This window comes from Canis lupus, chromosome 33, assembly GCF_011100685.1.
Source record: "Canis lupus familiaris isolate Mischka breed German Shepherd chromosome 33, alternate assembly UU_Cfam_GSD_1.0, whole genome shotgun sequence".
NCBI lineage: Eukaryota > Metazoa > Chordata > Mammalia > Carnivora > Canidae > Canis > Canis lupus.
Genome location: NC_049254.1, coordinates 30,032,407 through 30,059,677, shown reverse-complemented (window position 1 = coordinate 30,059,677; position 27,271 = coordinate 30,032,407). Strand labels below are relative to the sequence as shown.

Here is a 27,271-nt window from a genome sequence, read left to right as displayed (position 1 = left end):
ATGTAGGGCTCTGTCTCATGACCCTGAGATTGTGACCTGAGCCAAACTCAAGAGTCAGATGTTAAACTGACTGAGCCACCCAGGTGCCCCTCATTGACTGTATTCCTTATACTCTATTCTTACGACTAATTCATTCCACAGCTGGAGGCCTGAATCTCCTACTCCTCTTCACCCATTTTGCCCAGCTCCCTACCCCCTCCCTTCTGGCAACCATCAACTCTCTGTATTTATAGTTCTGATTCTGTTCTTTGTTTGTTTACTCATTTTCTATTAGATTCCATTTATGAGTGGCATCATAGTATTTGTCTATCTCAGGCTGACTCATTTCACTTAGCATAATATCCACCCAGGTCTATTCACGTTGTCTCAAATGGCACAATCTCATCCTTTTTCGTGACTATGTAATATTCCATTATATATATATACACACATACCACATTTCCTTATCTGTTCATCTATTGATAGACACTTAGGTTGCTTCTATGTCTTGGTTATTGTAAATAATGCTACAATAAACAGAGGTTTGCCTGGTTGACTTCTATTCCTGTTCTTATAACAGGTAAACTACTGTATACTTTCTCCCCTTTGTTGGCTTTGGGAAAATTCAGAGTGACCTTTCAATATATAAGCATCAAAGGCTAATAGTATCACCCACAGAGGCAATGTATGCAATTATAGAATTTTAAACTCTATCCTGTTTATTATAAAACTTAAAATAACTTCTCCAGGCAAGATCCAAAATAATTGCCTATTATTATGGAATTCCTATTCCATAATTCTCCTTTGCCCCTATAGTCAAATGTAATCCGCCAGCTGGTGCTGAAAATGAATTCATCTCCATTTGGTCAAGGTTGAGGGACAGTGAGGAAATCCTGTGCCCATTTAATGTGTAGAGTCTCTTTCAATGTCCAAACCATCTATCTTGGACTTTGAAGTCAAATCCAGGTCTGAGGAAGAGAAAGGCTCATATCCAACCTTACTGTCTTTCCTTCGGTAGTACACACGTGTCAGCACAGTCATTAGAAAAGTCTCCAGTACGAGCAGGTGGCAGTTCATCACTGTAGCATGCAATGAATTGATATAATATGAATTATGCTAAATTGTATAGATGGTATCCCACTAGTAGCCCTGGCATATGAGTTGAGCAACACTTTCTCCAATTTGTCCTCAAACCAAACCTAGAGATATTAAGCTTTCATAAGTAACATAGCAGATTAATGGTAGAGCCAGAACCAGAACTTGGCTTTAACTTCTGCAGTCTGAGGCTAGCATTAAGCCCCATTTTTTGGTGTGTTTTATCAGCGTGACCTTTTTTTAGAGAGAGAGAAAGTGAGTGGGGGGACAGAGGGAGAGAGAGAACCCCAAGTGGGTTCCATGCTTGTGTGGAGCCCAACATGGAGCTTGATCCCACAACCCTGAAGTCATGAGTCAGATGCACTTAACCAACTGAGCCACCTAGGCACCCCAATCAGTATAACTTCCTGCTTTCAGACCCTACCCATTACTCTCCCAGAAGCTGAGGATGGCTTCCTGGGTTGCACATGAGGACTGGCCTCAAGCTATGGGATTGCTGGTCTCCTCTGTGTGGTCAGAGAAGTCACTGTTTCTTATAACCTCACTAGGATTTCCCTTTCTGAGTATTCTGAGCAGAAACCAGGCTTGCCCAGCTTCTATTCTAAGGTCATCTCTTCCCTGACCCTCCCTTCTCTCATTCTGGAATGAGAAGAATTCATGTGCTCACCTTGAGACCTGATTTTAGAAGAAAAGGGAGGTGAACAAGCAATCTGCCCGCTGCTGGCCAAGACTGAGAAGATGGATGGCTGCAGAGCAGTCAGGATGAGGAGCGTCTGCAGAACAGAAGAGAAACAAGGGCAGACTTGGCCCAGTACCAGTGGCACTGGGGCCAGCTGCCCCTCTGCTGTGCTTGTCTCTCCACAATCCATTCTGCTGGACTTGCAGTCTGTGTACTTACAGAGGGCTGAAACTCACTTGAGTAAAATTTTGTGGAGTTTTAATCTGTAGGCAAATTACAGTCTTGTCCTCTACCCAATATTTTATGAGAATTGGTGACAAGAAACAATGACTAATCGGGGATCCATGTTTATTTCCCTATCTCAGCCATGGCTACTAATAGTCACTCATGGATGAAAAAGGTAGATGGTTAGAGAAGACTATTTCCATCTGGCTCAAGGACCTGAGATCCCTGCTCCTAGAATGATGGGCAATTGGCCATGAAGGTGCTCTTTGAAAAATCTCTACCGTGCCACGGGCTAGGCCGAAGGGGGAAGGGGAATTAATGTTCAATGGGTACAGAGTTTCTGTGTAGAAGGCGAAAAAATTCTGGAAGTTGGTGGTGGTGATGATTGAACAACAATGTGAATGCAGTTAATGCCACTGAAATGTACACTTAAAACTAGTTAAAATGGTAAATTTTATATATATTGTAATGTTATGTGTATTTTAATACAATAAGAAAAAAAGAATCTGTCCAGAGGCTTCAGCAACACCATTTGTCTTAGTACTTGCCCTCACTGAGTGCACTTTTCTGAAGCATCAGCCTCTTCAAGGCAGACTCAGCATGTGCAGGCTTCCCCATGATAGTCACTGGCAGGCTCGGCAGTCACAGAGCTTTGACCTTGTGGCGTGACCCTAAGAGCTTCTGGGGCCCAGATCCTTTCTGCCCTTTCAGTCCCTGTCTCATTTTGGCTCTTCTGGCCTCTCTCTTCTTCAATTCTACCTACTATTTGCCCAGAAATCCACATTTCAGAGGCATCTGCATAGATCAAATGAGAATTTATGCGAAATCACACTATTAACTATAGTGCAGTCACTAGGCCATGGGAATAGAAGGGCCTAGCAAAGGAACAGAAGGAATAGAGAAGGAAAACAAGATTGGGCCAGAAGGCATCGCACTTGGTGAAAATTCTCTGGGCTTAGAGAATGGAAAGTGTCAAAAGTGAACAAACATGCCTTGCAGAGAACTTTCAGAAGGTGTGCAGGTGAAGAGGCAACCTGATAAGGAATGCAGATTTGGGAGTCAGACAGTTGGAGGTTTAAATTCTAGCCCCATACCTACGTACCTGGAGCAAGGCTCATTGGTACAATAGAAATAATAATGACTCCTAAGATTATTGTGAAAATTTAGATGTAAGGTATGAAAAGTCCCTAACGTGTGGTGTGGGTAGTTCATAACTATGATGAGTTATAGAGCTTTAGGAAGTACTGGGTAGAAAAAAGAAAAAAAGGAAAGGTAGAAGAATTTAAGGTCGATAAGACACATTTTATGAGTTGAAGTGGGTCCCCTGAAATGGTATGTTGAAGTCCTAACCCCCGGTACCTAAGTATAGAATGTGATCATATTTGGAAACCGCATAATTAGGTGTCATTAGTTAAGGTGACGTCATGCTGGAGGAGAGTGGATCTTTATTCTGATATACTGTTGTCCTTATAAGAAGATAGAAAGAGACACAAGACACATGCCATGTCGTGATGGAGGCAAAATCAGTGATGCAGCTGCCAGCCAGGGATTCCTGGCAAACCGCTGGAAGTCAGGAAGAGGCAAGGAAGAAATCTCCCCTATCGTTTCAGAGGGAGCATGGCCTGGTGGACACCTTGATTTTGGACGCCTAGCCTCCAAAACTGAGACAATACATTTCTGTTGTTTTAAATCACCCAGTTTGTGATACTTTGTGAGGACAGCACCAAGAAACTACTACAGCACAGGAAAGCAAAAACTGGGAAGGAACAGGTGACATTTTCTAAATCTCATAGAAAACCTGGGCTTAAAAAAAAAAAAAGGTGGGGGGAGGGGAAAAAAATAAAAATAAAAATAAAAAAAGAAAACCTGGGCTTAAGAAGATTCCCAGACCCACTTTTGGTCTTTATTAGTCTCACTTCCTAACCCTAATTGTTTGTAGCTCTAAAATTACCCATCTTTTCTCTCTCAGGGTATAATTACCTGAAAGAGGGCAAATTTGGCTCCCATATTCTGCTCGCCCAGGTGCATCTTGGCTTGATGGAAAATGATGGCCAGGGCCCAGAGAGCCAACAGGGTGGACACACCAAGCACAGTATTGATCCACAGAGCTGTGCTCCCCTCCGAAATCTGGTGGCAGATCAGAAAGTAGTCCGTGAGGGAGGCAAGCCTTTTCTCCTCCTCCTATTTCTCCTCTTCCACAGTGGGAAAGGTAATGAAAAAAGCCCCAAAGCCTTGGCCTATTCCACACTCTTCTCCCCCACCAGAGTCTCCAAGCCTCTACTTTTCCACAACCACACATTGCGGGGCCTCCCCTGTCTATGGGGCCCCATTGCAGGGGATGTTGGCTCTGGCTCTTCCTTCCAGAGCTCAGAGGTACTAAGTGAGTCTGGAACTTTGCTGCCCCTTGCTCCTGGCTTACATCTGCTGGGTCATAGATGCCATCGGGGATGAGAAACAGGCCCACCAGGCTCAGTGTTATCTTGAAGAAGGCATACTGGAATGGGCCTAACATCAGCAGCTGAAGCTTTTTCCTGAAGGAAAAGGAGAGTTGGAAACATGAACCCACAAACTGCCCACCTCAAGAACACCTTCCACCTCCCTCACCTGGGCTCCTTGAGCTGAGGCTTGGCTGCCATAATAGATAACGAAATGGCTAAATGGATGGGGATATAGGAAGAAGCCGGAATGTTGAGAACACTGGGAACCCTCGTCTTGCCTCCCCCTCAGCCCCAGACCAGAATTCTGCCTTTTGAGCAGGAACTATCAGAATGTTGACCCCAGCCTCATCAACCAAAATGGACAGCAGGGACAAGTATGTAGACCAAAGTCCACTTTACTCCATGTAGCTAAAGTTTGTAGGCAGCAGTGAGCTTAAATGATGGAAATTGGAGTTCTCTTTCCTCCCTCTGCCATCCTCACCCCTGAACGGGTGCCCAATGTGTGGATGTTGGCTGTGGGATGCCCACCCTTTCATCACCGGCTTTGTTCCATACAAGCCTGATCCCAAGAGGCTTGAAGCAGGGCTGAGGGGGCCGGAGAGGCTCTTGGGAGAGTGCAGGTAGAGGCCAACCTGTTCTTTGAAGGAGCCTCTCCCTCCCACCTTACCTGGTGAGCATGAGTGGAGGGCAGCAGGGGCAACAGCAGCAGCAGGGACCTGTGTGGATCATCATCGGAGTGTCCTTCAGTGTCCTCAGTACTGCCTCCTTCCCACCAAAGCCTTCCACCATGGCCATCATCATCAAGTAAAAGCATACCGAGTAAAACCTGGAGTGGGAGCAGAGGTGGCCTCACAGAGTGGGAGGTGGCAGCCAGCTGAGAGGACACCACACACCAAGAGACTGGAAAGGGTGCAACAGAGGGGGTGCTCACTGAGGGGGTCACAGTAGGGCTCACGCATTCAGACCATGTGACCCAGCAAGAGGGAGAGAGAGGACAGGGTCTAGGGGCTGAGAGAGAGGGGAATTGGGACCCATAGGAGCAAAATGGTTGACGGGATGGACAGCACCAGAAGTTTAAGAAGTTCAACCTGATTAGCAAGTTTCCATCCCAGTGGTTGCAGGGATTTGTGGAAGGGATCTGGGATAAAAGAAGAGATGGACTCTGGAGTCCTGGGTGAGTGTGGAGCAAAAGGGTACCCAGCTCAGAGCTGGGGGCGGGGCAGGACACTCACGAGGTTATGGCCATTTCCACGAGCATGAGGGAACGAGGGATCCAGAGACCAAAACAGCAGAACACAGACACCACCTATTTGGAGAGAAGCAGAAGCTGGTTGTGGCAAGAAGGGAGCCTCTGTGCTCACCCTCTCAAACCTTTTGTGGCAAGGGCTCAAGGAGGCAAAACCTGAACATGTGAGGCATCATTACTTAAAAGTGGTCAGCTGGAAAAATAAATCAACTAATTTTTTTAAGTTTTGGGTTTGTTTTTATTTATTTATTTTTAATTCAGTGTTCAGGGAGCACCTGGGTGGCTCAGTGATTGAGCATCTGCCTTCGGCTCAGAAGGTGATCCCCGGGGTCCTGCTTCTCCCTCTGCCTATGTCTCTGTCTCTTGTGTGTCCCTCATGAATAAATAAGAAATATTTTGTTTATTTATTCATGAGAGACATACAGAGAGAGAGAGAGAGAGAGAGGCAGAGATGCAGGCAGAGAAAGAAGCAGGCTCCCTATAGGGACCCTGATGCAGGACTTGATCCCAGGACCCCAGGATCATTCCCGGAGCAAAGGCAGACACTCAACCACTGAGCCACCCAGGTGCCCCAAATAAAATCCTAAAAAAAAAAAAAAAAAAAAATTCAGTGGTCAGTGTCTTCTATATCTAGGATTAGAGACAGCAGGTCACCTCAAGTCAGGTGCTCTTTTTTGTTTTTTAAGATTTTTATTTTATTTATTTATTCATGACAGATACAGGCAGAGGGAGAAGCAGTCTCCTCGCAGGGAGCCCGATGCAGGACTCGATCCTGGGACTCCAGGATCACGCTCTGAGCTGAAGGCAGACGCTCAACTGCTGAGCCACCCAGGCGTTCCAAGTCACGCACTCTTCTGAAGACTATCTCATCCTTTATCCCTGGAGTAGTGTAGGTAAGTTCATTTTTAGGAGGGAGTGAGTCAAGATCCAACCCTTCCATTTCAACATCGCATGTTACTAGAGCATCTCTGAGGACTTGAGTGTCCTCTGCTAAAAAAATACAAAAAAAAAAAAAAAAAAAAGGACCTCACAGGCTCCATTCTCTACCCCAGACACACACGCAGACCTTACCACGGAGGAAACGAAATCCAGTCTTATGGCCTGGGAGCAAGCCAGAGACGTATATAATGTCTGTGAGAGTGAGTTAAAAAGATCTACTATGTAAGGGGAGAGCTGAATATGTCCCCATGGAGGAAAAAAAATCTTTCCCTCTTTCCCCTCTGAGGAACACTGCTTTCCTGTCCAGGAAAGAAGCCTGCTCTTAACAGTAATAGTGTGGTGGAAAGTAGTGAGTGCGGCTGCTGGTGGCTGAGCAGCTTCTCCAGCTGTCTCTTGGCTCTAAGAATTCAAGCTCCCTGTCCCACTGCCCGTTGGCCTTCCAAGCATAGGGTCCTGACTGCAAATGGAAATCACATTACAACTCCTCTTAACCTTCTAAGAGGGTAAAAGCAGGCAACCCTTTGCCAACTTGAATTGCTGAGTTTAGAGGAATTCTCAAAATGGTTGCTCTGTCTTGTTGAGTTCCTCCCAAAGGGCAGCTACAAGGCCCTTACCGTGGGTGCAGAGCTGCCCCAGAGCAGAGTCCTCCTCTTGATGGGGCAACGGGTATTCTTGTATAGGTAGACAGCATCCTCCAGGAAGATGACGACCGAGCCCAGGGTGAACAAAGTCATAATGATGGTCAGGGCAATTTCCTCAGGGCCCAGTGCTAAAGCGGGAAGAAAGGGCAGACTTTCCTGAGCTAAAGTCCAGGACTGAGGGGAAGCAGATATGGGCTTCTTCATTTGGATCTAAATTGCTTTGCTGTATCTAGAATTATCTGGTCTAGGCTCCCACCCATGCAGAAGAATGGCATTCTCTTACACTTAGGGTATCCAACACGGAGCTGAAAAGTAGTCATTCTTCTACATGGATGAGAGACTAATTCTAGGCATGGTAAGGCTTAGCTCAACCAGGAGATAGACACCCAACAAGCTTTCACTTCATTAGCAAACATTTTGAATTAAGGGGCAGCCCTGGTGGCTCAAGTGGTTTAGCGCCACCTTCAGCCCAGGGCCTGATCCTGGAGACCCGGGATCAAGTCCCATGTCAGGCTCCTTGCATGGCTCCTGCTTCTCCCTCTGCCTGTGTCTCTGCTTCTCTCTCTCCTCTCTGTGTATTCTCAGAAATAAATAAATAAAATCCTTAAAAAAATTTTTTTTTGAATTAAGAGGTTGGCAGTGCCTATTTAACTTTACTACTTCCCAGTGAAAGGTGTCATGCTAGCGGACGTGGACCAATTAACATTATAATTAAAGCAGAATGTAATTAATGGTATACTTTAGAGCTGTTTAAATTTGATTACAAAAATTATGTCATGAAACTGGGACATTAGGAAGGGATTTTAACAAAAGAGAAATGGATACAAGTAAAGATTCCAAGGACTTTTGACTCGTGTTGGCCTTATAATTAGTCTTACATTAAATGTGGTCCAGTAACTTTTTTTAGTGTTTATTGCAATCATTTGAATAGTTTTCTTTTTTTTTTAAGATTTTATTTATTTGAGGGAGAGTGAGAGAGGATGAGCAGGGTGAGAGGCAGAGGGAGAAGCAGATTCCTCACTGAGCAGGGAGCAGTTGTTAAAAGCTAGGTGTCCAGGTCCTACCCTCAGAGATGCTACCTCAAAATCTTTGTGAAGAATGTGTACTATTTTTTTTTAATTTTTATTTATTTATGATAGGCACACAGTGAGAGAGAGAGAGGCAGAGACACAGGCAGAGGGAGAAGCAGGCTCCATGCACTGGGAGCCCGACGTGGGACTCGATCCCGGGTCTCCAGGATCGCGCCCTGGGCCAAAGGCAGGCGCTAAACCGCTGCGCCACCCAGGGATCCCAGAATGTGTACTATTTTTAAAAAACTCATTAGCACTCAAAAAACAAAAAAATTATTAATAGACCCACACATATATAGTCATCTGACTTATGACAAAATTCTCCTACAATTTATGGGAAAAAAAGATTTTTTTTTCAAGAAAGGGTTCTGAGCTAATTGAATATTCTTTGGCAGATAAAAAAGAATATTGGGAGCAGCCGGGGTGGCTTAGCGGCTTAGCGCCCAGATGTGATCCTGGAGACCTGGGATCCTGGAGTCCCACGTCGGGCTCCCTGCATGGAGTCTGCTTCTCCCTCTGCCTGGGTCTCTGCCTCTCTCTCTCTCTCTCTCTCTCTCTGTGTGTCTCTCATGAATAAATAAATAAAATCTTTAACATAAAAAAAAGCAAAAACAAGACATAAAATTGGAGGTATGGTATGATTTCGACTAATGTTAAGTAAAAGCAAAAAAAAAAAAAAGAAAGAAAGAAAGAAATACCATCAAAATATTTGCAGTGCCTCTCTCTGAGTGATGGGAATATAGTTTTTTCCTTTGTCTACTTTTCTGGATTTTCAGATTTACTGTACCTGAATTATTTTTACAATAAAAATATTTAGTTAAGAAAATACACACAAAAGGTAAGTCCAGATAGGCAGAAACCCAAATTAATTCAGTAGATTTTTTTAAACAATATATTTATTTATTTGAGAGAGAGTGAGAGAGAGAGAGAGAGAGAGAGCACACGAGGTGGGGAGGGGCGGAGGGTGCTCCGCCCTCCACTGAGTGTGGAGTCGTCCCCCCCCAACACGGCTCAATCTCACGACTAAAATCACAGCCCTGAGGCAAAATCAAGAGTCCTACGGTCAGGGATCCCTGGGTGGCGCAGCGATTTAGCGCCTGTCTTTTGCCCAGGGCGCGATCCTGGAGATCCTGGATCGAATCCCACGTCAGGCTCCCGGTGCATGGAGCCTGCTTCTCCCTCTGCCTATGTCTCTGCCTCTCTCTCTCTCTCTCACTGTGTGCCTATCATAAATAAATAAAATTAAAAAAAAAAAAAAAAAAGAGTCCTACGGTCAACCAGCTGAGCCACCCAGGTGCCCCAATTCAGCAGATTTCTAAAAACCACTGTCTGTTGTGGGAAGGCTGAATCATCCTCTTCTGAAGGGACTTGCCCACCCCTGCTTGACCCTTGTCCTCACCAGCTCAGGGAGAGCCAGGAGTAAAAGGAGAGCGGTTCCAAAGCCATTCAAGGCCAGAGACTTTCTCAGTCTTCACTGTCTTGACTGCTCCCTCCTCTTTGAAAAGCTGCCCCCCTCCACTGCCAGATGAGATCGGGCACGTTCAGGGTGGTATGGCCATAGACCCCCCTCCACTGCCAGAACCACAGTCCCCCTCCTGGGCTCTGACCCTTGGTCTCCTGGGCTGATCCCTCATCCTCTCCCACGCCCTGTGCTCCTCAATCTCAAAGACGGCAGCTCAGCTCTTCCCTGTTTATTGAGGTTGAGGATTTCCCTACCACTCCTTCAGCCTCCCAATAATCGCGTAAGCTGTGCCACCCCCAGAACTTGATGATACTTGGTTTCTGCCCATTCAGCTTTTCTCCCTGGGCTCCCAGTGGCTGGCTTCTGCTCATCAAGCTCTCTGCTCACATGCCCCTGCTCAGCCAGCCTTCCCTGAGTGCCTAGTAGGACACTGCCCCCCATCCGCCCCCAACACTGAGTTTGGTTACATATTTATTTAGGTGCCTATTTTCTGCTGCCCAGCCCTAGTCCTCCCCTTCCAGTAAACTCCAGGAAGGCAGGGACTTTGTCAATCTTGTTTGGTCTCTGTTCCACCTCCAAGTGCCTGGAACAGCAATGGTGGCCATTTGTTGAATGAAAGAACTTTTTTTTTTTAAACACACAAAAATCAATTGTATTTCTGTAGACCAGCAAGGAACAACTGGGAACCAAAATTAGAAAAACAATACCACTTACAATAGTTCCAAGAAAATAAATACTTAGCTATAAATCCAACAAAATTTGTCCAGGATCTGTATACTTAGACTATGAAATGCTGATGACAGAAGCCACAGATGTAACTAAATGGAGAGACAAGTCACATTTAGGGTTTAGAAGACTCACTATCATACGTGATTCTCCTTAAACTTTATAGATTTAATGGAATTCCAATGAAAATCCCAACAACACTTGTGTATATATTAGCTCGTTCTAAATCTTACATGGAGAGACAAAATTGGTAGAAAAGTTAAAATAATTTTGAAAAGGAAGAATAAAGTTACAGGAATCACACTAATAGATTTTTAAGATGGATACAAGCTACAGTAACTTTGATGATGTGGTATTGGTAAAGGGAGAGACTCAGATCAATGGAAGAGAAGAGAAAGTCCAGACATTGACCCGTACAAATCTGGCTCATTGATTCTTGACAAAGATACAAAAAGAAATTCAGTGGAAAACAAAGTCTTTTCAACAAATGGTCCTGGAACAATTGGACATATAATCCGATGCCCCCAAAACCAAATAAACCAAAAACATAAACCTCACACTTAAGAAGAAACATAAGAAGAAAAAACCCAGAGGTTCCTGTCAATTTTGCTGAATTTTCCAAGAAGTGCTCTAAGAGGTGGAAGACAACGTCTGGAAAGGAGAAGTCGAAATTTGATGAAATGGCCAAGGCAGATAAAGTGCGCTATGATCGGGAAATGAAGGATTATGGACCCGCTAAGGGAGGCAAGAAGAAGAAGGACCCTAATGCCCCCAAAAGACCACCATCTGGATTTTTCCTCTTCTGCTCAGAATCCCGCCCCAAGAGCAAATCGACAAACCCTGGAATCTCCATTGGAGTTGTGGCGAAGAAGCTCGGGAGATGTGGAAATAACTTAAGTGACAGCGAGAAGCAGCCTTACAACAAGGCAGCCAAGCTGAAGGAGAAGTATGAGAAGGATGTCGCTGACTATAAGTCTAAAGGGAAGTTTGATGGTGCAAAAGGTCCCGCAAAAGTTGCCCGGAAAAAGGTGGAAGAGGATGAAGAAGACAAAGAGGAAGAGAAGGAGGAGGAGGACGACGACGACGACGACTAAAAAAACTGTTGATCTGTCAAAAAAAAAAAAAAAAAAAGGAGAATTCCTATTGTCATCTCCATTTCATAGGCTTTTCCAGGAAACTAGGCTTAGAGAGTTGAGCACCTTGCCCATGTCATTCAGTCTGGAAGTCATGGGACTGGGCTTGAATGCAGGAGTTTCTGGCGAAGCCCATCTTCTTAAGTGTTTGACACACTAGCCCTTGGTGTGTGTTCACATAGCTATGGAAGGAAATGTGGAACAATCAAATGCAACCCTAAGAAGTTGTTCAAGTTTATGAAGCTGGGGTGGGGGCATATGTGACTGTCCAGTACAGACATGGTTTTGCAGCCTCTTATAACTGCTGGCTGTGCCACTCTAAGTTCTCTTCTTTGTAGTATCTACAGGACATAATATCCACTGCCACAGCAGGAAGGCTAAGAAAGGGAGAAGTTTCTTAGCATCCATAGCCTGATGCTATTCTTCTCCATGAAGCTCATTTATCTTCTTTGAAGATTGTCCCCTACCTTATGTTTTCTGCATCTTAACAGATTTTATGGGACAAAAGTATCCTATGGCCAGAGGATTTTTGGAAGTTCCTTACACAAAATTAAACCTGTTTCTTCCCATGCTCAAGTTTTTAATCTGATTTACACTGTAATTTCCTAGTGGGAGTTATAGAATACAGCTTTTACAAAACTTGTATCTCGATAGATGCTGTGTTCATGAAGCACTACTTGAGCTTAGTATCCCGAGGGATACACTTTGGGAAATGCTTGTCTAACTGACCATTTTGAATTCAATTACACCTTCAGCAACTAGCAAATTTCCCACTGTGTCAGAAATGGCAAAGATTACTTTTTTTAAAACAATGAAAACAATATTAGAGCATTACAATTTTGAAAGAGTATCACCCATAATTCCAGCCAGTCAGTTCCTAACCAAAAGTTATTTTCATTTTTGCACATTTGTCCTCATGGGAGTGAAGGGCATAGGCTCTGGAGTCAGAGACGCCTGAGTTCAAATTAAAGTCCCACTTGCTGTTTGCTGTTGACCTTGGACAGGTTATTCATCCTCTCATTAACCTCTTAGCACAGCACTTGGCATGTATTATTTGTTCAATAAAAAGTAACTTAAAAAAAAACCACCCTGGTTAAAGGGCATACCTATTGTATTACTGCAATTATACTATAAAATTGTGTACATTTTTAACTAGCATTTCATCACAGCCTGTCAAAAATGATTATTTCTAATTAATTTTTAAGTTACAAAATTTTCTCTTTTTTTTTTAAATTTTTATTTATTTATGATAGTCACACAGAGAGAGAGAGAGAGGCAGAGACACAGGCAGAGGGAGAAGCAGGCTCCATGCACCGGGAGCCCGACGTGGGATTCGATCCTGGGTCTCCAGGATCGCGCCTTGGGCCAAAGGCAGGCGCTAAACCGCTGCGCCACCCAGGGATCCCAAGTTACAAAATTTTCAAAAAGAATAATAGAGCATGGGGGAATATGCCCATGACCCATTTTATTTTATTTTTAAAGGTTTTATTTATTCTTGAGAGACAGGGACCTAGGCAGAAGGAGGAGAAGCAGGCTCCATGCAGGAGCCCAATACCTCGGGAGCCCAAAGCAGCAGGACTCGATCCTGGAACTCCGGGATCGGGTCCTGAGCCGAGGCAGACGCTCAACCGCTGAGCCCCCCAAGCGTCCCGCCGTGACCCATTTTAAAGAGTGTTACAATGTTGCCAATTTTGCTTCAACAATTATTTTTAGAAAAATAAAACACTACAGATATATTTGAGGGCCCTCGTACATACCTCCTGGATCATTTTCCCTTCCCTACTTCACCTCCCAGAGCGAACTACTGTTCTGAAGGTGGTGTGTATCTTCTTTGCTTATGTTTTAATTTTCACAACATAGGTACATACTCAACATGCTATATTGCTTTGCATTTTACAAAATCTACATAAATGGGGGCACCTAGGTGGCCCCATCGGTTAAGAGTCTGCTGGAGGCTCAGGTCAGGATCCCGGGGTTTTGGGGTGGAGCCCTGGGATGGAGCCCCGGGTCTGGCTCCCTGCTCCTTGGGGATCCTGCTTCTCCTTCCCCCTCTGCTCCTCTCTTCACTCGTGCTCTCTGTCCCTCTCTCTCTCACTCCGCTCTCTGTCTCTCAAGTAAATAAATAAAACCTTCTTTAAAAATTCTGCTTAAAAATAAATAAATAAATAAAAAATAAAAAAATAAAGATTCTGCTTAGATGGCTTCATTCTGCAAAATGCTTTTTCCACCCAACATTGTTTTCATGATACTATTTTCATTATATTCTGATATTCATTATGATCATTATAATGATCTATTTTCATAATGATATATTTTCATTATGACAAACAAATGCTTCAATAAGTATTCTTGGACGTGTCTCCTTAGCACATATAGGAGAGTTATTTTATGTGGACACTTAAAATCAGATTTTCTGAGCTGGAGGAGATGAGACTCTAGTGCTGCAGAGAGCTGATCACTCTCCGCGTGGCTCTCCCACTTATACTCCCACCAGTGGTCCGTGAGCCCTCGCTGTCACCTCAGATTCACCGTAGTGAAATATTGTTTCATGCACGGCTCCCTAATTCCTAACCAAATAGAGTATTATTTTTAATATTCTATTTATCTGTTCATGAGAGACACAGAGAGAGGCCGAGACACAGGCAGAGGGAGAAGCAGGCTCCCTGCGGGGAGCCGGACCTGGGACTCGATCCCGGGACCAGGGTCACGCCCTGGGCCAAAGGCAGATGCTCAACCGCTGAGCCACCCAGGTGCCCCTAGAATATCTTTTTGTACATATATTGGTCATTTGGGTTTCTTCTGCTTGAACAGTCTGTTCCCATATTTTACACACTTTGCATTGGGTGATTTCTCTTACACTGTCTACTTATCCCTTGTTAGTTAGGCTTGAAAATACCTTCTCCCAGTCTGTGGTTTGGCTTTTAACATTGCTTCTAGTGTTTTTAACTGTAGAGAAGTTTGTTTGCTTACGGAGTCAATCTCCACGATCATTTGTGCTTCCTTGCGTTTTATTTAAGACATTTTCTCTACTCCCAATCATAAAGATATCTTTCTGTATTTTCTTTTGTAAAAACATTTGCATTTTACATTTAGGTATTTTCGCTGCCCGTATTAAAGCTGCCATTGGAGCTATCTTTACATTGGTTTATTCGCCATAGGCACAAATTGTCCAGATCGCTTCAAAAGTGTCTGTTCTGCCCTCTAGTGTGTGTGGCATCCCTTCACAGGGTGCGTCCCGAGTGGGCTCTATTTCCAGGCACTCTGTTCTGTTCCATTGATCTACTTATTAGGCCTCTTGCACTTACTGCTTGTTGCTTAGTCTTATTATAAATCTTAATCCCTGGTGGGGCAGGTACCCTCCTTAACATTTTTCCAAAGCCGTCTTGGCTTTTCCTTGGCACTTCACTCTTTCACAGAAATGTTTGGATGAGTCCATTTTTTAAAAAATCCTGTAGGGATTGTAATTGCAATCATATCACAGGGATTTCAGGAACAGGTTCAGGAGTCCTCCCCCCACCATAGCTCCTCCTTAAATGGCATCTGATTTAAGGTGCAGCGGTTAGTCTTGCCAGATCTCAGGCAAAATCCTCAGATCTTCCTGGCTTTCCTGTTTCTCAGGGTCATCACCACTGCCCTCGCCCTGCCCACATCCCCAGGGTGCTGCTTACAGTCTCCCCTTCCCGCTCTCACCCCATCTGGCTATTTCCCAGATGGCCTGCCCTTTCTTTGGCTTGCCTGTGTCCTCCGACCTTCCCTCCCTTTCCCTGACACTGTTCCGGCTCAGACTCTTGTTCCTCCTTCTGGGCTGGGGCGACAACCTCCAGTGTATACCCCTGCCTCTCACGGCCCCTCTTCCCCGACGTCCACCCTGTTTACTGATTAATTATTTTGAAGCACCGTCCGGCCGCTCCCAATCTCAGGGCCCTCAGCGGCTCCCTCCGTCTACAGGATAAAGTACAGCCCCTCTGCCAGACGCGCATCAGGCCGCACCTCACCTGGCCAGGCCTCCAGGTTGTCCCCTGCTTCCCCAGCTCGCTACACTATCAGACCCACAGTGGTCTCCCTGCCCTGAACATCCCTGGTGCTTCTATTTGCACGATCTGTAGCAAAGCAATGTGACATCCATGTTTACTGCGTAAGGCAGGGTTTCTCGGGCTAAAAAGCGCTATGGACACGTTGGCCAAGGTAACTCCTTATGGTTGGGGTGGGGGGGTGCTTTCCATTGTATTCATGGCGGCATCCAGGGCCTCTCCCCACTATATGCCAATGGCACCCTCTAGTTGTGGCAACTGAAACGGTCTCTAGCCGTTGCCAGAAATTCCTTGGGGGACAAATTTACTTCTGGTTGACAACTGCTAATGTAAGGGAGCACTTGCACCACAAGCTGCGCTCTAAGCAAGAGGTTCCTAGAGCTGGATATAGCAGCTACCTACTGGCACAAATCCTTGAACAGCTGCAAAGCCTCTCTGGACACTGGCAGTTGTCATTCACTCTGAAACCAGACTGAATGTTGTCCAAGCACATGCCCGTGCCTGCCTCCTGATTCGACCAACCACATCCTGTTTCAGAAAGTCTGCTTGCTCACTGAGGTGACAACATCAGGAAGGAGGTTGGGAAAAAACGTTAAAGATACCGTAGAGGGGGTGCCTGGGTGGCTCAGTCAGTTAAGCATCTGCCTCTGGCTCAGGTCATGATCTCAGGGTCCTGGGATCCAGCCCCGCATCAGGCTCCCCTCTCTCTCTCAAATAAATAAATGAATTCTTAAAAAAAAAAAAAAAGATACCATAGAGACATAGACTCTTATTCATCAACGTCTAAGAGGTGCTTAATCACGCAGTAGGAAAACAAAATGAAATCTAGATGGGAGCCACAGTTGTGAAGATGCTCGGGTCATTTGGTTGTCATATAGGTGGCCAGGGAATAAACTGGGTCCCATCTTCTGCTTTTCACTTTCAGAAGCAATTCAGTATAAGAATAAGATCTAGTTGGCCAACACTGTCAGAATACTTTTACAGGTTCACCTAATTTTTAAAAAAGATGTCATTGATTGATTGATTGACTGATTTGAAAGCAGAGAGCATGAGCAGGGGGCAGAAGCAGAGGGAGAGGGAGAAGCTGGCTCCTCGCTGAGCAGGGAGCCTGATGCCCAGACTCCATTCAGGACCCCGAGGTCATGGCATGAGTTGAAGGCAGATGTTTAACCGACTGAGCCACCCAGGTGCCCCCAGGTTCACCTGTTTTAAGAACATTATTCATAATGACCACCTCTCTAGGGCAGCCTGGGTGGCTCAGCGGTTTAGCGCCACCTTTAGCTCAGGGTGTGATCCTGGAGACCCAGGATCGAGTCCCACGTCGGGCTCCCTGCATGGAGCCTGCTTCTCCCTCTGCCTGTGTCTCTGCCTCTGTGTATGTGTGTGTCTCTCATGAATAAATAAATAAAATCTTAAAAAAAAAAACCACCTCTCTAGAATGATGTGGACACTTTCCCGAAGAGGCTATATGCAGGCCCCAAGGAGATTCTTTGGGGCTTGGATCATATGGACACCATCTTGAATCCTCTGGATGGCTCTGGAGTTTGAAAAATGCTCCAGGCCAGTGTCTGCAATGTGAATGAGCCTTGAGGCTGGGATTCATGGGAGGTCCAGCACGCAGCTTTGTCTCCCTGGCTAGGTTGCCATGGTCCTCTTTCTGAGGCCTCAACCATGAGAGATAGACCCTGTCCAGGCTGGCCAGCTCAGGACCACCTCTCCTCAGCTTCACCCCACTGTCCTGGCTTCCTGCTGGGATGCTCATCTCTCATTTCCCTCTGGGGAGGGCCCCCGACTCACCCCTCAGAAGCTGGGATGCAGTGGGAGCGTGAGAGAAGCAGGCGGAGGGGATGCTGTAATTGGTTGTCAGCAACTCCAGAAGATCTGCTGTGTACCTGTAGAGACACCAGCCTACACTAGAATATGGGGACTTGGGGACATGGACAGGGGAGTGGGGGAGTACCGGAAGGAACACCAATTATTTGACACTCCCTCAAAGCCTCCTGAGTTCAGGGTGTCTGTACATTTCCCCTCGACACCCCAATTCTTGAGGAAATAGCAAATTAGCTCAGGCTAGTGTGTAAGGCAGGTGCCACCCAGGCTATGACAGGCCTGGCTTTGGTGCCCAAAGAGTCCACAGTCCGTTCTCTCCACTTCCACTGGGGCAGCAGTGCAGGGACTGACCAGAAAGAGCAGGGCCCCAGAGGAAGAGTGGTCCCTTAGCACCAAGGTTGAGTCTCCTGCTGCCTGGGGCTCTGTGCCTGCCCCACACCACCCCTGCCTCTGGAGCTTTCCTCTTCCCACTTGAGATGCAAAGCCAAGGCTCTGAAGGATCACACTCCGGCCCGCAGGACCTCAAGGACAGCCAGACCACTCTGAGTCGGCCTCATTCTGTGTCCTGAGAACCAGAGGCCCTGACGAGGAGATAGGGACCGGCCAGCGTGTTAGGGGCCACTGCTTAGCAACCGGCTCCTGGCTCTGGGCCTGCCGGCCTCACTCACCTGGGGTCAAGCTTTATCTGAGTCCTGTCTGGCTCCATGGTCTTCTCTCCCTCTCTGGTTTCCCAGCAAGCTCTGAGGGGCAAGGAGGGGCAGGCAGGTGAGGGCCCCGAGGGAGGCTCCCGCTGGTCCTGCTGCCTGCTGGCCTTGGTCAGAGCGACACCTGGGCCACGTGTAAGTGCAAAGACAGGATCTTCCCCTCTGGCTCTCTTTTCTCAAACTTCGCCTGCCCACAGGTCTCTAGAGACTGTCTCAGAGTTCACCCCAGAGGAATTTGATCCCCTTGGCTGGCTGAGTTCCCTGGTTCCTGACTCCTCCCTCTCCCGAGGTGTGGTCCTTCCTCCTCCCTCCACGAGTGCCTTTGGCCACCCTTTGCCACCTGCCAGCCCTCATCCTACATCCCCTCTAAGGAATCATCTAGGGTGGTGGTAGAATGAAGTTGTCTATCCTCCCTACAGTCCCACCAGCCCTCAAATCCGGTCTCCCAGAACCTGGCTGAGTCAATGCCAAATCCCCGGTGGCATTGGCACCGTGGTTCTGGCATGCAGAGGGGAGAACTAGCTGGAAAAGCCAGACGAGGCCCATGCGGGTTTCCTAAATCTCAGCCCTCCTCATCTCGATGATGGGCTTATCCTGCCCAACAGCAGCCAAGGATGTAGCAAACCTGCAGGTGTACGTAAGGGGCAGAGTTGCTGAGTGAGATTTCAGAGCTTTTGCACAGATTCTGAAAAGCTGTGCCAAATTACCTGTTTGTGATTTCTCTTCTCTCTCCAAGTAGATTCAAAGCATTGAGCCCAAGCACAGTACCCCTGGGTTCCTGGCACAGGGCCCGATACCCACGGAGTGCTCTTTAGAAGAGGCCACGTGACTGATGAACTAGTGAAAGCTTAACAGCAGTAGCAAATGTTTGTTGAGCATTTTGGGTGCCCCCAGTGCTGTAGAAAATGCAGCGTATTCCTTATCTCGTGGAAACCCTACAACTGCTCTTGGGACATCAGTACTGTCTTTATTCCCATTTTACAGGTAAAGAAACTGAGGCTTGGAGAGGTTCTAACGCCAGCTTGGGTAGAAAGCCACGAAGAGTGTAGAGAGAGGCAGAAGGGACCCAGGTTAGGAGCTCTGCTGAGACTCAGGTAAGAGTTTTGAGAGTAAGAAAAGGGCCCTTGAGAGGGTCAAGAGAGTGGATTGTGGGCTAGCGAGGAGCTAAAACCAGAGGAAGCAGTTACTGGTGTGGTACCAAGGGGACACTCATTCCTGTCCCCAGACACCTAATATGTCTCCCAAGGGTCGGGCAGGGTTCCGCCCCTCTTCTACCCTCCTCCCAAAGCAGAAGTCTCAGGACAGGACAGTCTAGTGATCCAGGAGTCCTGGATACCTCCCGAGGTCGGGGGCGGGGAGGGCACCCTAAGGAAATCAAGGGCATTGACCCAGCAAGGATGGCTCGCCTTGGCCCCACCCCGACAGACTCAGGCTGACTCAGCTGCCTCAACTTGCTCCCTGGGTCATTCATCTCTGGCTTGGTGAGAGGCCTTGAGCTTAATTGTCCCAAGCCCTGAACTTTAGACTTCCCAGAGCAGATAACAGGGCGCCAAGGATGTTCTCTGAAACTTCTTCAGGACAGAATTGGGAAGAGAGGGAGGCAGGAAGGAAAGGTGGCAGGACAGACGCTCTGTGTCTGCAACTGGGCAGCAGAAGCTGGGAGGCCGCGGCATGCAGAGGGGGGCCCAGGCTACTTCTTAGGTTGGATGACGGTGGAGAGAGGAGCAACAGGGGTGTTGGTGAGAGGGAGGACCTTTCCTCTGAGGGGGTACTTCTGCCGCATGCAGAGTCTCTATCTTCCAGAAGGTGTGACCCACAGATTAGTCCAGAGCCATCATGGCCAGGATGCAAGGCCGGCCCATCCCTAGCTAAGGTATGGCTGGAGAAGATGAGCTGGGACATCTTCTAATTTTCAGATTCTTCTAAATTTTGGACAGCTGCAGTCAAACACTGAGTTTTAGACCCAAGAAGAATGAATCATTCTTCTTTTTTTTTTTTTTTTTACTTTAAATCACAAAATTGTATGATTACATAGATAGGACACCTGTCACTTCAATTTTGGCCCTCTCAGTGCAAGGATCATTTTGTGAAAAATCAAAAATTAAAAGCCCATAAATTTCATCCGTTTTCCTTAGGGGTCCTCACCATTTGACATATATTTTTAAAGATTTTATTTATTTGAGGGATCCCTGGGTGGCGCAGCGGTTTGGCGCCTGCCTTTGGCCCAGGGCGCGATCCTGGAGACCCGGAATCGAATCCCACGTCAGGCTCCCGGTGCATGGAGCCTGCTTCTCCCTCTGCCTGTGTCTCTGCCTCTCTCTCTCACTGTGTGCCTATCATGAATAAATAAAAATTAAAAAAAAAAAAGATTTTATTTATTTGAGAGAGAGCACAAGCAAGGAGAGAAAGAAGCAGACTCCCCACTGAGCAGGGAGCCCGATGTGGGGCTTGATCCCAAGACCCCGGAATCATGACCTGAGCCAAAAGCAGACTCTTTACCCACTGAGCCACTCAGGCGTGCCAATCATTTGATATTTAAAGGCCATTCTCTTTTTTAAAAAATGTCTTGTTGAGACAAAATTCAAGTAACATAAAACTCACCTGTTGAGTCGTTGTAAAGTCTATAATTCAGGGGTTTGTACTGTATTCATAACATTGTACAACTATCACCATTCATCTAATTGCAGGATATTTCCAGGAGCCCAAAAAGAAACCTCCTCCGTTCCAATTTTTCCCCTTCCGTTGCCTGGCAACCACTAATCTACTTCCTCTCCATTGATTTGCTGATTCCAGACACTTATCTAAATAGACACTTATCACACAACACATGGTGTTCAGTGCCTGCCTTCTTTTATTCGGCAGGTTTTCAAGATTTGTCCATGTTGGAGCGCACAGCCACAGCCGTGCTCCCCTCTTTGTGCTCCCCTCATTCCGCGGTGTGGCTAGGCCATATTGTGTTTCTTTGTTCATCAGTTAATGGGCATTTGGGTTCTTTCCACGTTGGGGCTGTTACGAATGATGCTGCTACTTTCCTGAACTCATTTATTAGCTCTGATTGTGTGTGTGTGTATTCCTTAAGGCTAACTATACACAGATTTGTGTCATCTGCAGGTGGAGGTTTGCAGTGTGGGTAGTTTCTTCTTCTTCTTCTTCTTCTTCTTCTTCTTCTTCTTCTTCTTCTTCTTCTTCTTCTTCTTCTTCTTCTTCATCTCCTTCTTCTTCTTCTTCTTCTTCTTCTTCTTCTTCTTCTTCTTCTTCTTCTTCTTCTTCTTCTTTCTTCTTCTTTTTAATCTAATTGCTCAGGCTAGAACTTCCAGCATAATGTAAATAAATGAAAGTGATAAAAGCAAGTGTATTTGTCTTGTTCCTGATCTTACAGGGAAAGCTCGCAGTCTTTCACCATTAAGTATGATGTTAGGCTCTGCGTTTTCCATAAATGCTCTTTCAGAAAGGTCCCTTCTGTTCCTAGCCTATGCAGTATTTTAATGATGCAATGGTATTAGATTTTGCCAAATGCCTTTTCTGCATTAAGAGGACCATCTATTAGGGCCCCCCGGGTGGCTCAGTGGTTCAGTGTTTGCCTTTGGCTCAGGGCGTGATCCCAGGGTCTTGGGATCGAGGCTCACATTAGGCTCCCTGCATGGAGCCTGCTTCTCCCTCTGCCCGTGTCTCTGCCTCTCTCTCTTTCTGTGTCTCTCATGAAAAAAAATAAAAATAAAAATAAAAATAAATAAATAAATATCCTTAAAAAAACATGGTGAATGTACTTAATGCCACAGAACTGGACACTAAAAAGTGATTAAAATGGTAAAATTTATGTTATCTATATTTATCACACAAGAAAAAGAAAAGTACGCCAATCCTTCCACATGGAGATGTGAGCAAGCAAAAGAGGTAGAAGGGCAATTCACAAAACAACTATAAGGAAATGACCTCCAGTTGTAGGAGAATACTTAATTTCATAAGTAATTCAAGGAGATATAAATGAAAAGATCAAGGTGTCATTTGTCACATGTAAAATTTGAGAACTTACTTTATGTTACTATTTACTGTGTTTGTGTTATGATACGGTTATGCTCATAACAGTAAACGTGTATAAACTTTCTGGAAAGCATCTTGCAAATTATGCAAAAGATGTTTTAACTGTTCACATTTATTGACCCGAGATCCAGCCGTGAGGAGTGTATTCTAGGGCTGGGGGGGGGGGGGGCAGGGGGCGGTGCAGCATAGGGGCGCTGGGAGAACAAAGCACTGGGTGAAGTGAGTTAGCAGGCTCTGCTGCAGAACTCCAGGGAAACAGGAGAGGAAGTGTGAAGGACCCAGGATGGGAGCTGCAGGTGTGTCAGGAACAGCAGGGAGGCCCGTGTGCCCGAGCAAGGGGCTGGGTGTTAGGAAATGAGATCAGAAAGCTAGAGGAGCCAGGTCAGGGAAGGCGGCTGTAAGGACTTTGGACTTTATTCTGAGTGAGGTGGGCAGGAGTTGGGGGGTTCTGACCAGAGGCCATGATCTAAGTTCTAGAAGGAGTGCTGACCACTCCAGAGTCTACTGAAAGCCAAGGACAGGGGTGTCTGGGTGGCTCAGTAGGTTAGGCGTCTGCCTCCAGCTGGGGTCATGGTCTCAGGGTCCTGGGATCAAGTCCCGCATCGGGCTCCCTGCTCAGTGAGGAGTCTGCTTCTCCTTCTTCCATCGCCCCTACTCTCTGAATGTGCTCCCTCTCAAACAAATAAATAAAATATTTTAAAAAATAATAATAATAAAGACCAAGAACAGAAGAGGCCCAGGCCAGTTAGGAGGTTATTGCGATACCCAGGCAAGGAAGGGTGGTGGCTTAGACTTGTGAGATTCTATTTTGATGGCAGAGCTGGTGAACTGGATGTGGGATGTGAGACAAAGCCAGGAGTCAGGCGACTTGGTGGGTTTGATCTGAACAATAGGGTGAATATAATCCTAATTACTGGGAGGAACAGTAATTAGCTGGGGGAGAAGCGGGTTTTTGGAGGAAGGAATCCACAGACTGACTCTGACAGCGAGGTGTCTGCCCTGCCGGTCACGTCAGCTTTTTCTAAGGAAGTCTGTAATCCTGTGTCTATTCCCTGTATCCCTTTCTGTCCTTCTTTGTTGTTCCTTCCAGAAGACCTGATTTCTGCTCTGCAGCTTCTAGCGGGGACTTTCAGACAAAAATAAGAGGAGCAGAGAAACCGTATGTGGATGACAAGGCACGATAACGTGTTCTAGCAGCTAATGTTATCAGAATGGAGGGGAGTGGAATCTCTACTGGGGTGAGCTACAGAAGTGATGGGTCCCCACAACTGTTCCATGAAGACTTCACTGATAATTGGGGCACCTGGGGGGCTCAGTTGGCTAAGCGTCTGCCTTCGGCTCAGGTCATGATCCCGGGGTCCTGGGACTGAGCCACTCACCTTGGGCTCCCTGCTCAGAGAGAAGCCTGCTTCTCCTTCTCCCTCTGCCCCTTCTCCCCGCTTACACTCTCTCTCTCTCTCTCAAATAAATAAAATATTTATTTTTTTTATTTTAAAGATTTTATTTATTTATTCATGAGACTACACAGAGAGGAGAGAGAGGGAGAGGCAGAGACACAGGCAGAGGGAAAAGCAGGCTCTGTCCAGGGAGCCTGACGTGGGACTCGATCCGGGGGCTCCAGGATCACACCCTGAGCTGAAGGCGGCGCTAAACCGCTGAGCCACCCGGGCTGCCCTCAAATAAATAAAATCTTAAAAAAACTGTTGCTATATGAGAGTACAGGTGCCTGAGATAGGAAATAAATAGTATTTGCTATATTATTAATCAGACTAACAGTCTTACATGGCATAGCAGAAGGTAACATGACAGCATTTTCAGTCTTTTTAAGAGGTGAGCAATCTCCTATCATTCTATTTATTTGCTTATAATTGTCAATGGTCATAAAATTCCCCCAAACAAAAAAGCATATAAGTGAATAGACCCCATTAAATCATTCCTTTAGGTTAGGTGAGATCATGATTCTCTACCACTGAGTAAGTTTGGCAGAAAGCACATAATAACTTTTTATTGCATCATGTTGAAAACATCATGTTGGGGCACCTGGGTGGCTCAGTAGTTGAGTGTCTGTCTTTGGCTCAGGTCATGATCTTGGGGTCCTGGGATCGAGTCCCTGTGGGGAGCCTGCTTCTCCCTCTGCCTCTCTGTGTCTCTCATGAATAAATAAATAAAATCTTAAAAAAAAAAAGAAAACAGACTGTTATGCAAAGATCATTTCCAAGCTCAATTCTCTCCTATTATAGATATACTGGTAAAAAATTAATTAATTGTAATATATATCAATATGTAGGTATTTTAAATGTGCATACATACAGTTATATTTAATTAAGACAAATGAAAATAGCTAAAATTTTAAACCATAGTATTTGAAATACAATCAAGTATATTATAGTATTCCCTTTTTTTAAGATTTTATTTATTCACTAATGAGAGACACAGAAAGAGAGAGAGAAAGAGAGGCAGAGACACAGAGGGAGAAGCAGGCTCCATGCGGGGAGGCGGGTGCAGATTCAATCCCGGGTCTCCAGGATCACGCCCTGGGCTAAAGGCGGCGCTAAACCCCTGAGCCACCGGGGCTGCCCACATTCCCTTTTTTAAATGTTTTATTTATTTAAGTAATCTCTATGCCACAGGTGGGGCTCAAACTCACAACCCCAAAACCAAAAGTCAGCGGTCTTCTGACCGAGCCAGCCCAAGTGCCCCTTAAAAAATAGCATTCTTACTACATTGATTTTAACCCGGTAATTTGAATGTCATGAAGAAAAACTATGTTTCTATAGACAAGAAAATATAAGTAACAATAATTGTGCATTGACGAGGGACTTTTGCTCTGTTTTTAGTCAAATTAATTTCCCCAAAATGTTCCAGCTCATTTAGTCCAATTCCTACTTAGTCCAAAGTAGATCTCTTAGAATTGCATATTTTTTTTAAAGATATATTTACTTATTTTGTAGACAGAGAGAGAGAGAGAGAGAGAGAGAGAGAGCATGAACAGGAGAGGCAGAGGGAGAGAGAGAGAATCCCAAGCAGACTTCATACTCCCCAGGGAGCCTGATGCAGGAACCGAGAGCCAGATACTCAATGGACCATGCCACCCAGGCACCCCCGGCATTGCATCTCTTACCCATGTTGAAGAATAGCACAATCACTGTTGAAATTGAAGTGACCTTCAAAAAGGCCATTACACTTCAACACACAGAGCTCTGAAAATATGTGCACTTGCTGGATCTCAGAAGATTTCCAACTTGGTTGGTGGTGGCAGTTCTGAGGCTAATTGGTGGCGCTGGGTCACAGGGCTATTCCCCAGCTGCAGGAGAGGCTTTGAATGTGAGTATCTGGCAGTTTGGGCTCCAATTGATACGGGGAATGGTCTTTGCCCTTCATGAAGACGTACAGTGTGGGAATCCTCCAAGCACAGAGGGGTTCAGATGCTCAGTAGCTAAAACAAATGACAAATGTCGGCTGCATGTAACAGAAAACCCAGTTATCCTCTCATATAATAAGTAGCCCAGAGAGAGCCAGTTTAAGTCTGGGCCAGGGACTCAACGATGTCATCCACGCCATTCTGTGTACCGTGTTGCCGTTGCCGTTGCCTAATGGGTTCAAGATGGTACCGCCAGCCAGCACATGTGGGTTCAAGACCAGAAGAAAGGGACAAGGCAAAGCTTTTTTAGAAATCCTCAGCAGACCTCTAATCATGTCTCTTGCCCAGAATTGTGTCATGATGCCAACCCTGGAAACGAAGGAACCTGGAGAATTATTCAGCTGCCCCTCCATGGTGTAATGACAAAAAGGAAGACAACGGAGATAGGGTGAACAGCAACCACCGTCGCTCTGGCTGGCACCACGCCTGGGAGGATGAGTACAATCACCCACCTGCTCCCCGTGTGTCCCCCTGATCTCAGGCGTCTCAAAGCCAACCTCACAGGGGGAGCTCTCACTCCCTGGCACAAGTGAGGGGGGTGCAGTGGTGACGGTGGCGGGGGTTGCTCTTGGAAGCAGCCCTCGGCGCCTGCAGGCGGTTCTGCCGAGGGCCCTGGCCTCCCTTCTCCTTGGCCTCTGTGATGTCACACTGGAACTTCTTCCCTTCCACCCTAGGCTGTGGCTTCTGAGGCTGCTGTGGCCATGGGGCTCCTAGAGCCGGCGGGGGCGAGGGAGCCTGGTGGCCCTGGTCTCCCCTGGAGGCGAGGGCGGTCGGGCCATGCCGCTCCTGAAGGCGCCCCATCTGCCGCCTCGGGCCCCGCTTCCCTGGATCCTCCCAAGCCTGTTTGCCGCCTTCAACGTCGCGCTGCTGCTCATTTTCAGTGGCCTCTTCTTCGCCTTCCCGTGAGCCTCCCTCCCCGACAGGCTGCGGGGTCCCTACCGAGGCAGAAAATGGGAGCAGGGAGGCAGGGGAAGTGCGGGAGGGGGTGAGGGGAGGGGGTGCTCCAGGCCGGGGTTACGCATGTGCAGAGGCCTGGGGGCCCTGCTTGCACCCCCGGGAGCTGCGGGTGCCGGTTCCGCCGGTGACGATCGGTGGGGTGTCCAGGGATCTGTCACCAGCCTGGGTACTTGGAGCGGGCTCCGGCGTGTGTGGGTTCTGACCCAGTGACGGGGTCCGGGGCTGGGGGCTTCAGGCCCTCTGGGTCAGGGCTGAGCGCCGCGCTGGTCTCAGTTGCAGGTGGCTGGCCCAGAACGGGGAGTGGGCCTTTCCCCTGGTCACGGGCCTCCTCTGCGTCCTCACGGTCTTCAGTCTGGTTTCACTCAATTTCTCAGACCCCGGCATCCTGCACCAAGGTGAGGCGCTGGGCCTGCGGAGGGGGTGGCCCGTCCTGGGGCTCCTGCCGCCGCCCGCCTCGGCCTCAGCACCCTTCCCCGCCGGGGCCCCGCCTCTGGCACTTCCTGCTGTGAGCCACGGACACGCCACGCGGCAAAACAGATTTCGGGAGGTTCTCCCGGGGCTTCGCGGCCGCTGGGGCGGGAAGCGGCGCCCCGACACCCTCACTTCCCCCTTCCTTCTCCCCACCGCACCGACTGTTTCGAGGGGCTGAGTCCT

At 46.9% G+C, this 27,271-nt stretch overlaps 3 protein-coding genes across 10 annotated transcripts in view; 2 read left to right on the top strand and 1 right to left on the bottom strand.

The window, feature by feature from the left end:
- Positions 1-667: 667 nt before the first annotated feature.
- SLC51A (solute carrier family 51 subunit alpha) lies at positions 668-27,088 on the bottom strand. Of its 8 annotated transcripts, none has more exons than XM_038583135.1 (11): positions 25,810-27,088; positions 25,361-25,675; positions 18,163-18,234; positions 17,462-17,556; positions 7,216-7,370; positions 5,649-5,722; positions 5,084-5,242; positions 4,398-4,509; positions 3,959-4,105; positions 1,742-1,847; positions 668-1,058 (listed from the first exon to the last, which is right to left on the bottom strand). In XM_038583135.1, exons 3-11 carry the CDS (start codon positions 18,198-18,200, stop codon positions 883-885), a joined length of 1,062 nt encoding a protein of 353 aa, XP_038439063.1. In that variant the 5' UTR covers positions 18,201-18,234; positions 25,361-25,675; positions 25,810-27,088; the 3' UTR covers positions 668-882. The 8 variants fall into 8 exon arrangements, with proteins under 8 accessions (XP_038439063.1, XP_038439064.1, XP_038439062.1 ...); XM_038583136.1 differs by having other exon boundaries at positions 26,113-27,088; XM_038583134.1 differs by having other exon boundaries at positions 25,361-27,088.
- LOC119877847 (high mobility group protein B3-like) lies at positions 7,501-11,594 on the top strand. The gene is made up of 2 exons (XM_038583244.1): positions 7,501-7,532; positions 11,066-11,594. The coding sequence occupies exons 1-2, from the start codon at positions 7,501-7,503 to the stop codon at positions 11,592-11,594; spliced, it is 561 nt and encodes a 186-aa protein (XP_038439172.1).
- The window catches only part of ZDHHC19 (zinc finger DHHC-type palmitoyltransferase 19), a 34,587-nt gene continuing 33,661 nt past the window's right edge, over positions 26,346-27,271 (top strand). The window contains exons 1-2 of the mRNA XM_038583142.1: positions 26,346-26,562; positions 26,891-27,012. Of these exons, the coding sequence (XP_038439070.1) occupies positions 26,438-26,562; positions 26,891-27,012 (247 nt within the window). The 5' untranslated portion in view covers positions 26,346-26,437. The remainder of the gene's footprint in view (positions 26,563-26,890; positions 27,013-27,271) is intronic.

Bases quoted from the DNA above. Each gene is read 5' to 3' on its own strand.
- LOC119877847 (XM_038583244.1), top strand. From the start codon at position 7,501: ATGCAGAAGAATGGCATTCTCTTACACTTAGG. The intron at 7,533-11,065 runs GTATCCAACACG...CTCACACTTAAG, and splicing joins GGCATTCTCTTACACTTAGG to AAGAAACATAAGAAGAAAAA.
- SLC51A (XM_038583134.1), bottom strand. From the start codon at position 18,200: ATGGAGCCAGACAGGACTCAGATAAAGCTTGACCCCAG. The intron at 7,371-17,461 runs GTGAGTCGGGGG...TTCCCGCTTTAG, and splicing joins TGCATCCCAGCTTCTGAGGG to CACTGGGCCCTGAGGAAATT. The intron at 1,059-1,741 runs GTGAGCACATGA...TGCATGCTACAG, and splicing joins TTCTAAAATCAGGTCTCAAG to TGATGAACTGCCACCTGCTC.